This window comes from Myxocyprinus asiaticus, chromosome 43 (genome assembly GCF_019703515.2).
Source record: "Myxocyprinus asiaticus isolate MX2 ecotype Aquarium Trade chromosome 43, UBuf_Myxa_2, whole genome shotgun sequence".
NCBI lineage: Eukaryota > Metazoa > Chordata > Actinopteri > Cypriniformes > Catostomidae > Myxocyprinus > Myxocyprinus asiaticus.
In genome coordinates, this window is record NC_059386.1 from 8,647,600 (window position 1) to 8,662,620 (window position 15,021).

Consider the following 15,021-nt stretch of genomic DNA (forward strand, 5'->3'; position numbering starts at 1 on the left):
TGTCTATATTTCCCTCTTGTTCCTTGACTTTTTAGGGGGTGCACGCCTATCAACTCTCACAAAATGCAATGCATAAATTAGCGCAATTCATGTTTTAAATGTATCCTACATATGTTTTAGAAATCTGTGTATACTACTAAGTAAAAGTAATTAAAATGAACTAACTTTACTGAAAGTCAGTTACATGTAATGATTAACAGAATTTAAACTATAGATGTCGTCATGTGACGCCATGCGAGGAGCGGACATGTGAACGGTGAGCTCTGTGCACTTTGCTAGTTTTTAATACTTTTTATGTCATAAACCGGTGAGATTCGATACACCCTGATTCTTAACTGTGTTATGAAGACAATATGTCAAAGAATTCAAAATCCTTGGGCTCTGGAGATATTAAAAGACACTTACGTGCTCAAGCTGATACTCCAGACAGGGCCACGGACCAGGGAATCAGTTTGGACCTGTGCGGCGTGAGAAATTCAGCGGCAACTGTCCAGCGTGCCTGTAATGCTGCTGAAAGTCATCGCAGACTTGGAGGATCTTGCTGTAATACATCGATCAGTCACTTCCATGGATTCGAAATTCACTGAGTTGGTTACAAGATTGTTGGATGTCGAAAAACGGATCGATTATCTGGAGTCATCGGAGAGGGAATTAGCTGCTAATCCGCTAGCGACCAAGACAGACTTGCAGTGCGTTCGGGAAAAACTGGAGGATTTGGAGAATAGTAATCGATGAAACAATGTCCGAATTGTAGGAATTCTTGAGCATGAGGAAGGCCAATATATGGTAAAATTCCTAGATGAGCTCTTTCCGAGTCTGCTCAACATAACAGGCCATAAGCTGGAAATCGAGCGAGCTCACAGAGTCCCGGTTCGGAGATCCACTGAGGGAGACAGACCCCGATCAATTCTGGCCAAATTTCTGAGATCATCTGATAAAAATCTTGTGTTACGTGAGGCGAGGAGCAAAGGAAAGCTTTCTTGGAAGAACCACAGCATTTTCTTTGTCCCAGACTTTGCGAATTCAACAAGAGAGAAATGTGATCAATTCAAGGAATGCAAGAAACTCTTACATCAACGGAAGATCGCTTTTGCACTGATGTTTCCGGTCAAATTGAGAATAGATACTAAGGATGGCCGCAAAATATTTACATGCCTACAGCAAGCATTGTCTTTCATAAAGACATTGGAGTGAGTAAGCCATTTGGTGATTTTCATGTTGCCGCTTAGTGGACTTGTCTCACTGAACATACACTCGACACAAGGAAGCTGGGCACCTTCTTTGTTTCTTTTTGTGCTGGTTCCACTTAGCGGCTGGAGTTTGTTTTGTGTAATATAATTTCTTCGGGACAGCTTGTGGATAAATCTGCACGTTTTAGGTGCTTATGCCTCCTGTGGCCTGGAGTTTGTTTTGTGGAATATTTCTTGCAGGACATTGGAGTGATTGGGTCTTTTGTTGTACTCATGTATCGGCCGAATGGGCTGGCTTACTGAACATTCATTTGACTGCCTGAAGAACTGAACTTTATTTTTTGTGCTGGTTCCGCTAGCAGCTGGAGCTTGTTCTGTGGAGAAACACACCTTTGGGACAGTTATGTGAATGAATCTATACATTTTTGGGGTTTATTCCGCTTATTGGCTGCAGTTTGTTTTATAGATTATTTTTTGCTGTGTAATTCTGTTTCACAAAATTTGTATAGAAACACCGGACTTGAGCAATCTGACGGCAAAGTTGTCGCGGGGGCTCTCGTAGGCATACATGGACTGTTTGAGTTTAGATGGATGGATGCCAGTTGGCGCTGTCGTGTGCGGGGTTAATGCGCACATTTTTCTTTTTTCTGTTTGTTTGGTTCGGGGGGAAGTTTGGGGTTTGATTGTTACACTAATGTTGGAATGTGGTCTTTATAATATTGTTTTTGACACACAAACTATTTTTTCTAATATGTCAAATGTCAAATATTAATATGAGTGGATTGTCTCTCTCCACATGGAATGTGAATGGGTTGGGGCACCCCATAAAAAGAAGGAAGGTTATTTCTTTTCTTAAACGTAAGAAATATGATATAGTGTTTCTTCAAGAAACACAACTTTCCCCGCAGGAAGCTGAAAAATTTGTGAAGATATGGGGTGGGCATGTTTTCTTTAGTGTTTTCTATAGTTCCACGTCTTCACCTACTGATGAAGATATTAGAAACTTTGTGGAACCATTAGAAGTCCCTAAACTGATGACTGAGCAAAAACATTCTCTTGATTCTTAGATAACCTTGGAGGAGCTGGACGAGGTAATTAAGGCCTTGCCTACAGGCAAGGCTCCAGGGCCAGATGGCTTTGCCGCTGAATTTTTTAGATCTTATGCTACAGAATTGGCTCCACATCTGCTAGAAGTTTATACGGAATCATTAAAGAACGGAAAGCTTCTGCCAACCATGACACAAGCCCGGATCAGTCTGATTGTTTAAAAGGACAAAGATCCAAGCAAGTATAAGAGTTACCATCCAATTTCCCTGATCCAGCTAGATGCAAAAATATTGTCAAAAATTCTGGCTAACTGATTCAGTAAAGTTATGACATCTCTTATACATATAGATCAGGTGGGGTTTATTGGGGGCTGCAGTTCTTCTGATAACATTAGGCGTTTCATGGGCTAGGCCTACCCAAGATTTTGTTTTATTATTATGCATTCAGTCTCAGACATTTGGCTCATTGGTCGCTTCCACCTGAGAGAGTCCCTCCCTGGTTTTATATTGAACAGGAAGTTCTTACCCCTATTTTGCCATTGCAAAGCCAGTTATCTTGCATTTGCACTCAGTATGGACAAAAGTGTCCAGAGTGTTTAATTTTGACATTTATTTAAATGTTGCCTCAAACCTATGGTTGAACCCTAAATTAATAAGTCCCCTTTCTGCTGGTCAGATTGGATTGTGAGGGGGGTTACTACACTCGGTGACCTATATGAGAGTGGAGTATTGAGATCTTTTGAAAATTTGGTTCAACATTTTGGGATTCCCAGATCTCAATTCTATAGGAATTTACAGCTGTGCCACCTGCTCTGTATTGCTTTTGGGAGTAGCATACACCCCCCTAAAGCGGCAGATACTCTCGGAGAGGTGATTACTGCTTTTGAAAAAGGTCATGAGGCATCAGTGTTTACTCCCTGCTAATTCAGAGTCTGGGGGACGGAACTTCAACATCTCTCAAGAGATTATGGGAGAAAGATTTAAACTTGGTATTGGAGGAGGGAGTGTGGGATAGGATTCTAAAAAACATCAAGTCTGCATCTAGAGATGCAAGGGTTCCCTTTATGCAATTCAAGATTTTGCATAGATTCCATTGGACCTCCTCTAGATTGTATAAGCTTGGTCTTAAAGACACACCCACCTGCTGGTGATGCTAATCAGAAGATGGAGACACAACCCATTTTAAGATCCAAGAGTTTAAGGTCAGAGTGTCATATGTGACGTTTTGGGCACTCGAATTTCGTTTTGCCCCAGACTCTGAATTCTGGGTGATGGGGCGGTCATAGATTTGGGGGACAAACACATAAAAAATTGGGTTCTGACCAGTATTATGTTAAGGGAATGGAAGTCGGATGGGGCTCCCTCATTTCTGGAGTGGTGTGCGGAGATGGGGAGGGTGGAGGCTTTTGAGGAGATGTCGAGCAGAGGGCTGGGGGTTTGAGATTTTTTGCTAGGAAGTGGGGCAGGTATTTGGTGTTTTTGGGGGACTCTCAGGGAGGGGTAGTGGAGAGAGAGGTTTAGTTTTAATTATATATAATTATTCTATTTTTTATTTATTTTTTATTATTTTTTTATTAAAACATTTTTTAATTATTATTTTGTGTGTGTGTATTCTATTTTGTGACCACAGAGGTGTTCGATGGGGGTTGGGTGGGGCTGGTGATTGGGGAGGGGGAGGGGTAATAGTGGGGGTTAAATGTTGTCTCAGTGTATCTATGTTGTGTTGTTTCTTTTGTGTTAATAAAAAAAATGTTAATTGAAAAAAAAAGAATTTAAATTGTAATGTGCAATTAATGCAAAATTGTAATGTGCAAAATTACTTTTTAATGTACTAAAAAGTAATTGGATTACAATAATTAATTACTTTGTAATTAGATTACACACAGCACTGTTTGGATACAGGGGCTACATTTCTCTGTATGTTTGTGTAAGGGATAAAGTGAACCTGAAACATGCATTTTGTAAAACTGCATTTAATTTGTTATGATTGTCACCATTAATCAAGTTTTTTGTATTATGTCACCATGAATTTCATGCTCCCATTCATTTAAGCTATTCTGTGGAAGCCTGAGATTAATTCCTAAATATTAAAAACAGCCTCTGTTAATTCCAATCAATAAATGTTTCGAACAGTTCCTGGATTCACCAATGACTGCAGAACTCAAGCCAGAAGCAGTTAGTTTCCATTTCACACTAAGTTAAAAGGTAGAGTGCAATCAACTGTTCAGCAGGTGGCACTGTTAATCAATACTGGATACAAATTACTCTCTCAAAGCCATTGTTATTTGTCCCCTTGTCCTTGAAGAGGAGTATTTTCATTCAAATTATATAATGCTCAGAAACACCAAGATCATGGAAGTAATTTTTCCAGGATGTTTGAAAATTCAGATATTGCTGCTTACTACAGTTTTTACACATCATTATACCCCTGACAAAAAGTACTGTGGTGGTGAATGGTGCAGTGATGGTGACAGATGGTAAAACCAGGGCACTTTGATTCCATGGTACCAAATAACTACCATATCCATGTACCATGGTACTTTAAAGAATACCACAGTATTATTGTGATATATGCAGTATGTATATATACTCTGGTGGCCAAAAGTTTGGAATAATGTACAGATTTTGCTGTTTCGGAAGGAAATTGGTACTTTAATTCACCAAAGTGGCATTCAACTGATCACAAAGTATAGTCAGGACATCACTGATGTAAAAAACAGCATCATCACTATTTGTAATTTTATATCAAATCTAAACAGGCCCCATTTCCAGCAGCCATCACTCCAACATCTTATCCTTGAGTAATCATGCTAAATTGCTAATTTTGTACTAGAAAAATCACTTTCCATTATATCAAACACAGTTGAAATCTATTTGGTTCGTTAAATGATGATTAACATTGTCTTTGAGTTTGTTTTGAGTTGCCACATTATACAATAGACTGGCACATCTTAAGGTCAATATTAGGTCAAAAATGGCAAAAAAGAAACAGCTTTATCTGGAAACTCGTCAGTCAGTCATTGTTTTGAGGAATGAAGGCTAAACAATGATTGAAATTGCCCCCCCACCCAAAAAATGAAGATTTTATTCAAAGGTGTACACTACAGTCTTCAAAGACAAAGGACAACTGGCTCTAACAAGGACAGAAAGAGATGTGGAAGGCCAGATGTGCAACTAAACAAGAGGATAAGTACATCAGAGTCTCTAGTGTGAGAAATAGACACCTCACATGTCCTCAGCTGACAGCTTAATTAAATTCTACCTGCTCAACACCAGTTTCATGTACAACAGTAAAGAGACGACTCAGGGTTGCAGGCCTTAAGGGAAGAATTGCAAAGAAAAAGCACTTTTGAAACAGAAAAACAAAAAGAAAAGGTTAGAATGGGCAAAAGAAACACAGACATTGGACAACAGATAATTGGAAAAGAGTGTTATGGATCTTAACCCCTCTGAGCTTTTGTGGGATCAGCTAGACTGTAAGGTGCATGAGAAGTGCCCGACAAGACAGCCACATCTATGGCAAGTGCTACAGGAAGCGTGGGGTGAAACATCACCTGAGTATCTGGACAAATTGACAGCTAGAATGCCAAGAATCTGCAAAGCTGTCATTGCTGCACATGTAGGATTTTTTGATGAAAACTCTTTGAAGTAGTTTTAAAATTGTAATAGTAATTTTTCTGACTATACATTGTGATCAGTTGAATGCCACTTTGGTGAATAAAAGTAACAATTTCTTTCAATAAGAGCAAAATCCGTATATTATTCAGAACTTTTGGCCACCAGTGTATAATATATATATATACACACACACATACATACATACATACTGTAATGTTTGGAATGAGGTAATGAGAGCTGGATCTAAGTGTGGCTAAAAGAGTTTAATAAAATTAATTAAAGTAAAAAATAACAGGTTAAACACAGGAACAAAAGAAACATCCACGATGGGAAAACATAGGAACAAAGGAAACATACATGAAGGGCACTGGTCATACACAGGAGTTCAAAACACATAACAACTGACAAGGAATGAGCAAACAACAGGGCATTAAATACACAAAGACTAATGAGTTAATGAAACACAGGTGAGGAAAATCAAGGACAGCTGGCAGTGATGAGGGCAGGGAATTATGGGAAATGTAGTCTGGGAGGAACAGATGACAGGGGAGAAACACAAGGCAAACAACAGTGAATCATGACAGAACCTCCCCTCTAATGGGTGGCTCCTGAAGCCCAAGGAAGGCTGGTCAGAGGGGCAGGGCCAAGATGCAGCCGGAGACCAAGTATACCAGAGCAGAACAGGTGGAAGGCCGGGAGACCAGGGAGACCAGAGCAGATCGGGTGGACGGCCAAGCGATCAAGGAGACCAGTGCAGATCAGGCGGGCAGCCATGAGACCAAGGAGACCAGAGTAGATCGGGTGGACAGCCGAGAGACCAGGGAAACCAGTGGAGATCAGGCAGATGGCTATGAGACCAGGGATACCAGAGCAGATCTGGTGGATGGCCAAGAGACCAAGGAGACCAGAGCAGATCAGATGGACGACAATGAGACCAAGGAAACCAGAGCAGATCAGGTGGATGGTCAGGAGACCCAGAAGACCAGAGCAGATCAGGCGGACGGCCAGGAGACCAAGGAGACCAGAGCAGATCAGGCGGACGGCCAGGAGACCAAGGAGACCAGAGCAGATCAGGTGGCGGTCAGGAGACCCAGAAGAACAGAGCAGATCAGGCGGACGGCCAGGAGACCCAGGAGACCAGAGCAGATCAGGCAGACGGCCAGGAGACCAGAGCAGATCAGGCAGATGGCCAGGAGACCCAGGAGACCAGAGTAGATCAGGCAGACGGCCAGGAGACCAAGGATACCAGAGTGGATCAGATGGACGACCAGGAGACCCAGAAGACCACCTCAGGGTAGGGACTGGATCAGGAGGCCTGGGTGGCGAAGCCATAGCAGGTGGAGCCATGGGAGGCTCGAGGGGTGAAGCCATGGCAGGCGGAGCCATGGGAGGCTCGAGGGGCGAAGCCGTGGCAAGCTCGAGGGGCGAAGCCGTAGAAGGTGAAGCCATGGCAGGCTCGAAGGGTGAAGCTGTGGAAGGCAGAGCTGTGGGAGGCTTGAGGGGTGGAGGTCGTGACTTTATGTAATCTCAAACTGATACAATGTTCTGTGGGGGGTTTTGTGGGTGCCATGACATCTGTTACAGGGCTACCTGTTCTTCTATTCTAATCATTTCTATTTGCAAAAGTAATGTTTGGGAGTCTATCATTTATATTTCCTATTGACACACTAAAGCTGAAGATATAAATAACCATCTTAAGACAATTGCTTTTGTGAAACATCTTATGTGCCTAAGACTTTTGCACAGTACTGTATATATATGTATACAGTACAGTATATATATATATATATATATATATATATATATATATATATATATATATATATATATATATATATATATATATATATATATATATATATATATATACACACACACACACACACACACACTGTATATATAAACCTTTTGGTACTTTCTGGAATCTGGTTTTATATTTGTGTGCTGGGGCAGTTCTAGGGTCAGTGGATATTCGTGGCTCAGCCCAGCCCAGTGGATACATATGGGGCCATCCTTTGAAAAAATATCGGAATATAATACACTTTATAATATAAGTTTAAATATATAGTAAATCTTTAAATATAACTAAAACTAAAAGGTCCATCTAACTTTTGACTCATCTTCAGATACGCTAGGAGATCAGAAATTGCGTGCTTTTAACACAATGTACTTTCAAATGTGATTTTAAAAAACACTATATTGTCCCCTTTCGGCTCTCCATAGTTGAACGCATTGATTCGTTGGGTGCTCTTTTTGTGAGGAAACAGTTCAACACTTAATGAACTGACTGACTGTCTGCTAATATGTTTTACACTAAACAATCCTTTTGGAATTAACTATGTGTGGAGTTTATTGCGATAAAATAGCTGATTTATAAGAGAAGACAAAGACAATTTTGTGACAGGTAGCTGCCATTTTACGGTCCTCCCCATTCATTTTTATGGTATCCGCAAACTGTGACTTACTGTCGTTACACACTAGTTGACCATTACGCTCTCTCCTTTTATAGAGCAGAGGTTGTTATCTCAGTAAATGAAAGAATCTCCATCCTATCATGAGGTTGGCCCACTCTAGCATTTTTTTTCAGCCAATGGCATTGTGTCTTTTGACATCCCATCTGATGTTAATTCATGTGTTTTTTGTGCTGTAATTTTGAAAAATGCTCACCTTATGCACCAGAGAATGTAGCGCGCAGCCATCTTAATAAAGTAAAAAGTCTTTGAACTTCTGGTCTAGCATTTTATATGTAGCTATCTATGGTGTTAATGTCAAAGTGTAATTAGCTAGCAAAGTGGATTTACAGGTAATAGAGTTGCCAAAAGTTGTCATGAGTATTTGAAAGTGTTCAGTGGGTGTCATAACAACTGGAAGCAGAGCGGGGAGGTTTTAAAACAAGAGTACTTCATTCATTAATCCACAAGATCCTACCTTCATGCTGTGGACATACTGATATGCCTCTGTGTTCATGAAACTCCAAAAAGACAACACAAAGTCATTAAAATGTCACTGTATGACACCTCTGACCATCTTCTCATGTCATTCACCCATCACGTTATAGTTAAGGTGAGTGTTAAACTGGGACAGCGGAAGGGATGCTATTATAAATACACACACAACACACACACATACACATGTGAAAGTGTAAGTTTAATTTTATATTCCATTTACAACCATTCTAATCCCATTTAAGCCTCTTAAAAATGTGGGGTGACAAATTAATAAAAAAAAAAAGATAAAAAAAAGTACAAATGTAATGTCCTTTAATGTCATGATTGCGTGGTAATATGAGCTTTCACTGTTTGAATTTTTCAACTACACATTTGTCAGCTACACATTTTAACACAAATTATTAACAAGTTGAAAGCTAAAAATTAAGCAGAGTTACACATAACAATTAAACACTTCTGTCATGAAAAAATGCAGTTTGACACAACTGTCCGAATGTGATCTGCCAGGTTACCTCCGTGGTCGTCAGAAAAATTAACACCGAAAGCATGTCACATATGTGTGTTCACGCCCCCTTTCAAACTTTCCACGCACTATTTTGAGAACCACTGGTTTTTAGAAGCAAGCAGTCTATAAATAGGCTATTTGGATACTTATAAGGAACAAATAGTTGCTAGATTTGCTGAAATTTGCTAGGTTTATTGCACTGGGTCTTAATAAATGAGTTTTGCAAAAAAAAAAAAAAAATGTGGCTTGTGACTTCAGGAGCGGGGTTACGATTTCTGAGGCCCAAAGCAACTGTCCTACCAAGGGCCCCTGGGTGGGGAAATATGGCTCTAAAAATTATATCTCTGTGTTTTTCAGGCTGTTGACGATATTCAAAACATATCTTGATAATTGTTTATTTGCTCAGAAATGACATAAAAGGGATTTTAAATCACTTTAAATTTGATTTTTTATGCATCCTAACAGCCGAAGTAGCCAAGTAGATTCAAAATGTTTAATGAAATAAAAATCTAGTTTTTCACTAAATGAACACAAGGAAGAATGGTATTTAATTTATAATATAATACTTATATTTAATAAGTATTATATTATACAGGGCTGTTCTGTGTATACATGGAAACACGCATGGAGCAGTCTATGTGCACTGTGAAGGCAAAGTACTGCAGTTCACCAATTCACGCAATAGAGCTGTTCAGCTTGTAGTCCAAAAACCCGGAAGAGAATTCGCCATGGGTTCCCTCTGGATTTTCCTGTGGGTTTTTATAATGGGGTTTTGTATATATTACTCTTTGTTTTCAGGGTTATATATTTAATATTTTGTACTTATTGCATCTGGATGGACCAATTCAACACAGTGTCAAATATCTCACCAAGATAGGAATGTTGACTAGACACACTCAGCCGCAATCATGAGTCATGAACGCACTTCTTGCATGCACGCACATACGCATGAGTGCTGGAAAGCAGTTGCCAACAATTACACATATTATATTGTTATATTGTTAAAATATTAAAATATAATATGTTTATGTTTAACTTGATACCGAAGCACTGGTATCAAGAAATCACTACAAGATGATAAAACATTCATGGCTTTACAGAAAATTTTTGACTCCCCAGAGGAATGTTTTCATGTTATCTAGAATCCCACCCATCCCACTGCAGCCCAACATTATGCCGGACCCTAGGGTTTAGATGACCTGACATCCAGCCTCCTCTGGCCCTTAGTCACATTCTTCCGGCATTACATATGTGTATAATTTTACCAAACTTGGTCTGTGGATTATATTGTGTGACTTTAGCCTCAGATTATTCATGGATCTTTGTGTAACACCCAATGGTGTGACTTCAGCCTCTAATTATTTAAGAAAGCATGCATGAGGAGCATTGGTTCTGGTGTGTTGTGCATACTGAGGTTTCTAGGATCAGAATAAATTCAGTTCAACTGAATGTTACATCTACAAATTATTATCTTTTTTATCAGACATCACACTTTAAACGTGGATGGAGTAAATTTTAAGGTGTACAGCCGCCTCGTGGATAGTATGTAGTATGGTGTTGAATGCCAGGTGAATCTTAATGATTGCCTGTGACGAGGGGCTATCATGTCTTTCAGAACGATTGACACAAACCAGTCCAGAAGACGGACATGAGACAAATTCTGTCTCTGAGTAATCAATTTGAATGGAGATTTCCTGAGTGTCCAATTTAATGGTCTCATGTCCAGTATAGGCTGCAGCCCACCATCCTTCTTGGCACTACCAGAAAATAGAGAATATAGAAGCCTTTCTGCTAGTCAGTGTGCTCTCTATCATATCTTTGTCGAGGAAACATTGTAGCTCTGAGTTCAAAACCAGCATGTCCTGCACCATGACAGTGGAGAAGAGGATGGTGTTTAAGTACTGAAGCACATAGCCATGTAGGACTGTGTTCAGAACCCAGCTGGAGATCCTCAGAATGTGTCCGTGTAGTGGGCCAGACAGCACAGGGCTCACCTGTAACCGCTAGGGTCCGACCACATCCAGGAGCGTTCAGCACAACTGTATTGTTTGGTTAAAGCTGGAAATGCACTATTTTTTTATGCATAGTTTTGTGTCTCGTGCAACAGCAATGAGTTCGAAAACTTTTTTTGAACTTGACAAACTTGGCACACAGACAATAGCAACACAATCAATGAACACACTGTGAACTTTTTTCCATTCTCGGCTCGTAGATGATGAGAAAGTGAGAGGGCTGCTTTACCGTACCGCCTTAAATCCCCATGTTGTGACATAGCAGTGTTCTGGCACGTCGCCAACAACAGTAAACTAGGCATTGAAAGTGACCTGCGTCATATCTGCAATCCATGCAACGGCAGGAAAAGCAAGAGGGCTGCACTGGGGACACAGAAGTGTTTTTTTAACATTTAACATTTTTAACATTTTTTAACAACGACACTTAAGTCGTTGTGTTGCAACATGGCAGTCTTCTGGCATGCCATCAACACTAGTAAAAACAGTGCTGCTGCAGAGGAGATGTCACACTCTCGTTCCTGGATCACACGGCAGGGAAAGGTAGAAGCAAATTACTGACAAATTTAGCCAGGGGTGTCACTCCACAGACACCAGGCCAATTTCTTGGGTAGAGACCTTGGTGGGCGAAGCGCCAATCTGTGGCAGCACCAGAGACATAAACTTTCACTAAATAGGTAGAACATCAAATCATAATAAGCTGCTCATGCAGCTCTGGAAAGAACAGCTCTGGTGGCAAAACTCGGAGGCGCACCAATACGGTGAACATCATTCATGTCCTTTGTTTTTTTTTTTTTTATGCTCAAGCAAGAAACTTCAAGCTACTCAGTCTCAGAGGCCACTTTGTCCAGTTTTCCTGCCCGCATGGGGAAATTATGGGAAGCACCTTACCTGAGCGCATACATTTCTCACTAATGAAATATCAGTAAGCTCATCACCACCGCCAAAAATGATCGACAATTGAAATTGCCGTGGTTTTGTAGGGTTTCAGAAATCGGCACTCCTCACTTCCATAGCTTCAGCTTCTGACGCAGCGTCGAAGTGACAACTTGAAAGGGAAACTTTGATTACTTTGGATTGTTTTTAAGTTACAGTGTATCCGCTGCTGATGTTGGGATTGGACGCATAACTGCTGCCTGCAGCTATATTTTCATTTATTATCTAAATACTTTGACAACTTAACTAAATTGCAAATGTGCTCAAATCAATTTGCGTCATACCTAGAAAACACTGTTCTCACTGGTTTCCTGCATCATCAGTAAAAAAAGAGGGAGAAAGAGCAAAGTTTTTATGCTCCAGATTTCACAATTCCACAGAGGAAATACTTTACAGGCCATTGTCTGATTTTAAGATGAATACACGCACACAATTAAAAACAAAACTCTCCTTTTGGAAATAATATAAATATCTGATTTATGGAAGTGATAGTAATGTTATGGATTACTGATATAAAAGTATGTGTAGAGGTGAAGCTGTCAAAACATCTGAGGTAAGAGAAGGTAACCTCAGAATCTGGTACACATTACTGAAATCCTCTTCCTTCCCAACTCTCTCTCTCTCTCTCTCTCTCTCTCTTTAACACCAAGACAGAAGGTTCACATCTGAGCTTTGGTTATGTACTGTCAGCCTGAGAGACAGACACAGGGAGAAAATACAGGCTGCTTCTATAACATCTACTGAACTAGATATTTTTTGAAAAAAACTTTTTGTTTTTGTTTTTGTTTAAAGGACAAAACACAAATAAGGATTGCAAAACGATGCTTCCTTTCTGCCTCCTGAGTTTGATTGGTAAGAACAAAATGTATTGGTGTTTGTACTTCAATATGTGTTTATCAGGGAGAATGCACTGTCTACACTAATGTTAACGTTCAAAATGATATGCAGTTAACACGGATGGACCAGTCAGCTTGTGGCTAGACTTGAGCAATATCCTGCGTTATTTTCAAAGGAAATTCATTGTTAAAAAAATATACTTACATTTTATTATTATTATTAAATATATATTAAATTATATCTTTATAGTTATAAATATTATTATTAACTTCTTTTACACGTGGTTAGAATCAAGAGTATTTAAATTAGTAGACCAGAAACATCACAAGATGGCTTAATGTAATGGTCAGAAGTTATTTAAATATATAACGAATAAATTTCATGGCAAAAGTGATTCACACATATGATTTTCAGTAATTAAAACTGGATGGGATAATAAAGTGGCTGGAGTAGCTCTACGATGCGTTAAAATTACAACATATTGTCGGCGTTACTCAACGGACACATCCAGTGTAGACAGCGTCATTGATTATAATGGTAATAATTGCTTTTGATGTCACAGCTACCTTGCTAGTCACTGCATGTTCTCCCATATCTCAGCGACAGTTAAAGCAGAGCTTCTACAAGGTTCCTGCAGCTTTGATGAGAGCACCTGTGGCTACACGTCTGACCCGGATTTCCTCAGCTGGACCCTTGACCCTACAGGTGACTCACTGCAGCCCATCGTATTCCCTATAAAATGCGACCGATTTACAAGCATTATACCAAGTTTACTAATGATTAAAGGAATGTTCCAGGTTCAATAAAGGTTAAGCTCTATCAACAGTATAGGATTGGAGTAGCCCGGCAGAAGTAATTAAAAAGAATTCAAACAGAATTACACCAAGATGGCCTATAACACTGGAAATTCCTCCAAAAATTAGTTTTTCTGAATTGCTAAAACACTAAACTCCATTCTCTGAACCAAATGCTCAGTAGGCTTAAACCCATTTGTCAAATCATTCACTCTTTTGGCAAAATCTTTATCAAGTTCAGGTAGTTAGACACCATTTTCAAATCTCATCCACTCTTTTTGCAAAACTCTATACAATTTTGCAGTTGCACAACATTTTTGAGCGTATTGTAATGTGCTTTTCATTTAGAGTTTTCTTTGTTCTTTGGGGTTTTATATAGACATTCAATCCTGTATTAATTGCAGAATAGAAAATATTCACTGTACTAGGTTGTAATTACTAAAATGTGTATAATATAAACAATAAAAAAATCTGCAACCACAAACCTGTATGCTGTGTTCTCAATTCTTTGATGTAGTATCTAATAAATGCTCTGTAGTGTTTATATATTGACTGGCTGTATGTATGACCTGAAAGCATTGCTTGATTTTGAGCACAGATAAAATGGTTTTGGGGTGATTGTTTGATTTTGCCAGAAGAGTCAGGGGTTTTGTGAATGTTGTTTAAAGATTTGGTTTTATGTTTAAAGTTGTTAGAAAATGGGTGAAGGTTTCAAGAAATGTGTCTTAGCAATTGTGAAAAACTGCAAGAAGCTAAGAAAATTCAGACTGTCGCAACTTGAGTCTGAGCTGATCTGCATCTGACTAATGAAACTGTCACAAAACAAGGGAGGGTGTCCAGGAAAACCCAACCTTTTACCCCGAAATTCCTCAACATCCAGTGGCGGTTCTAGATTGTATGGTGTCCTGTGCGAAACCTGCTTCAAAAAGCCCCCAAAGTTGTTGACAGAGGGGTGGGGGGGTTGGGTGGGGGGGGGGGGTGATTGTATCAAAGTTGATCCACTACTGTCAACATCATAAATTAAAGACTTTGTCTGCTGATGCCCAACAGTCTACAAAAACCCCACTTAGAACAGTCTTTGTCCTTTGATATGACCAATTTGACACAATCGCAAAACTAACTTTTTTTAGGTTTTAAC

General features: G+C 39.6%; 1 protein-coding gene across 1 annotated transcript in view; it reads left to right on the forward strand.

Annotated features, from left to right (window-relative positions):
• Positions 1 to 12,913: 12,913 nt before the first annotated feature.
• The window catches only part of mamdc2b (MAM domain containing 2b), a 38,735-nt gene continuing 36,627 nt past the window's right edge, over positions 12,914 to 15,021 (forward strand). Inside the window, exons 1-2 of the mRNA XM_051685548.1 lie at positions 12,914 to 13,104; positions 13,690 to 13,794. Coding sequence (XP_051541508.1) covers positions 13,074 to 13,104; positions 13,690 to 13,794 — 136 coding nt within the window. The 5' untranslated portion in view covers positions 12,914 to 13,073. The remainder of the gene's footprint in view (positions 13,105 to 13,689; positions 13,795 to 15,021) is intronic.